Source organism: Alligator sinensis, unplaced genomic scaffold (genome assembly GCF_000455745.1).
Source record: "Alligator sinensis unplaced genomic scaffold, ASM45574v1 scaffold87_1, whole genome shotgun sequence".
NCBI classification, from domain to species: Eukaryota; Metazoa; Chordata; order Crocodylia; family Alligatoridae; genus Alligator; species Alligator sinensis.
Window position 1 is genome coordinate 3,737,686 of NW_005841929.1, and position 731 is coordinate 3,738,416.

At 43.0% G+C, this 731-nt stretch overlaps 1 protein-coding gene across 1 annotated transcript in view; it reads left to right on the forward strand.

Moving 5' to 3' along the window:
- Positions 1-731, forward strand: part of LOC102383432 (lysine-specific demethylase 5A) — a gene marked incomplete at its 5' end in the record, with an annotated part of 52,096 nt that overhangs the window by 40,939 nt on the left and 10,426 nt on the right. Inside the window, one exon of the mRNA XM_006019467.2 lies at positions 511-692. Coding sequence (XP_006019529.2) covers positions 511-692 — 182 coding nt within the window. The remainder of the gene's footprint in view (positions 1-510; positions 693-731) is intronic.

Here is a 731-nt window from a genome sequence, read left to right on the forward strand (position 1 = left end):
CCCCCCCCCCCCCCCCGAATCATTCTTGACAGGCAATTGGCTAGTGAATCATATTGCAGTGAAGTGGGCCTTAAACTAAAATCATAGGAGAGAACATAGTAAAACTTGGGTTTCTTGGTTTCATTGAAAGCTGTACTTCAATTTAGTTTCCTTTGTAGATCTGCCAGTGTCATTTGCCAGTCACTTTTTTGTGTCAGTGCATTTTGGATAGAGCACAATAATTTGTGTAAGTGGACTCTTATGCATGTTGGGGTACTGATCTAAAGCAGCGTACACAAAGAGAATTAGGATTGCATTGAAGTAATCAGACCCTAGATCAGCATCTAGTTCTGTTAAGTGCTCGAATGTAAGGAAATATATCCCAGTTTTGAAGCCAGTGTGTGGCAGAATACCAGTCACTGGCTAATACTGAAATTAATAGGCTGGATCATTTGTTCTGGGGTTACCTTCTCAAGAGGCTTGTTCACACGTCTTCTGACTTTTTCATAGCTTTCTCCCTTTTTTTGGCAGGAGTATGCACTTTCTGGTTGGAACCTGAATAACATGCCCATTCTGGAACAGTCAGTCCTTGCTCACATCAATGCAGATATCTCTGGCATGAAGGTGCCTTGGCTTTACGTAGGGATGTGTTTCTCATCATTTTGCTGGCACATCGAGGATCACTGGAGCTATTCCATCAATTACCTGCACTGGTATGGACGCTTGTGGACTTTTCTCTTGTCCTCCTTCCC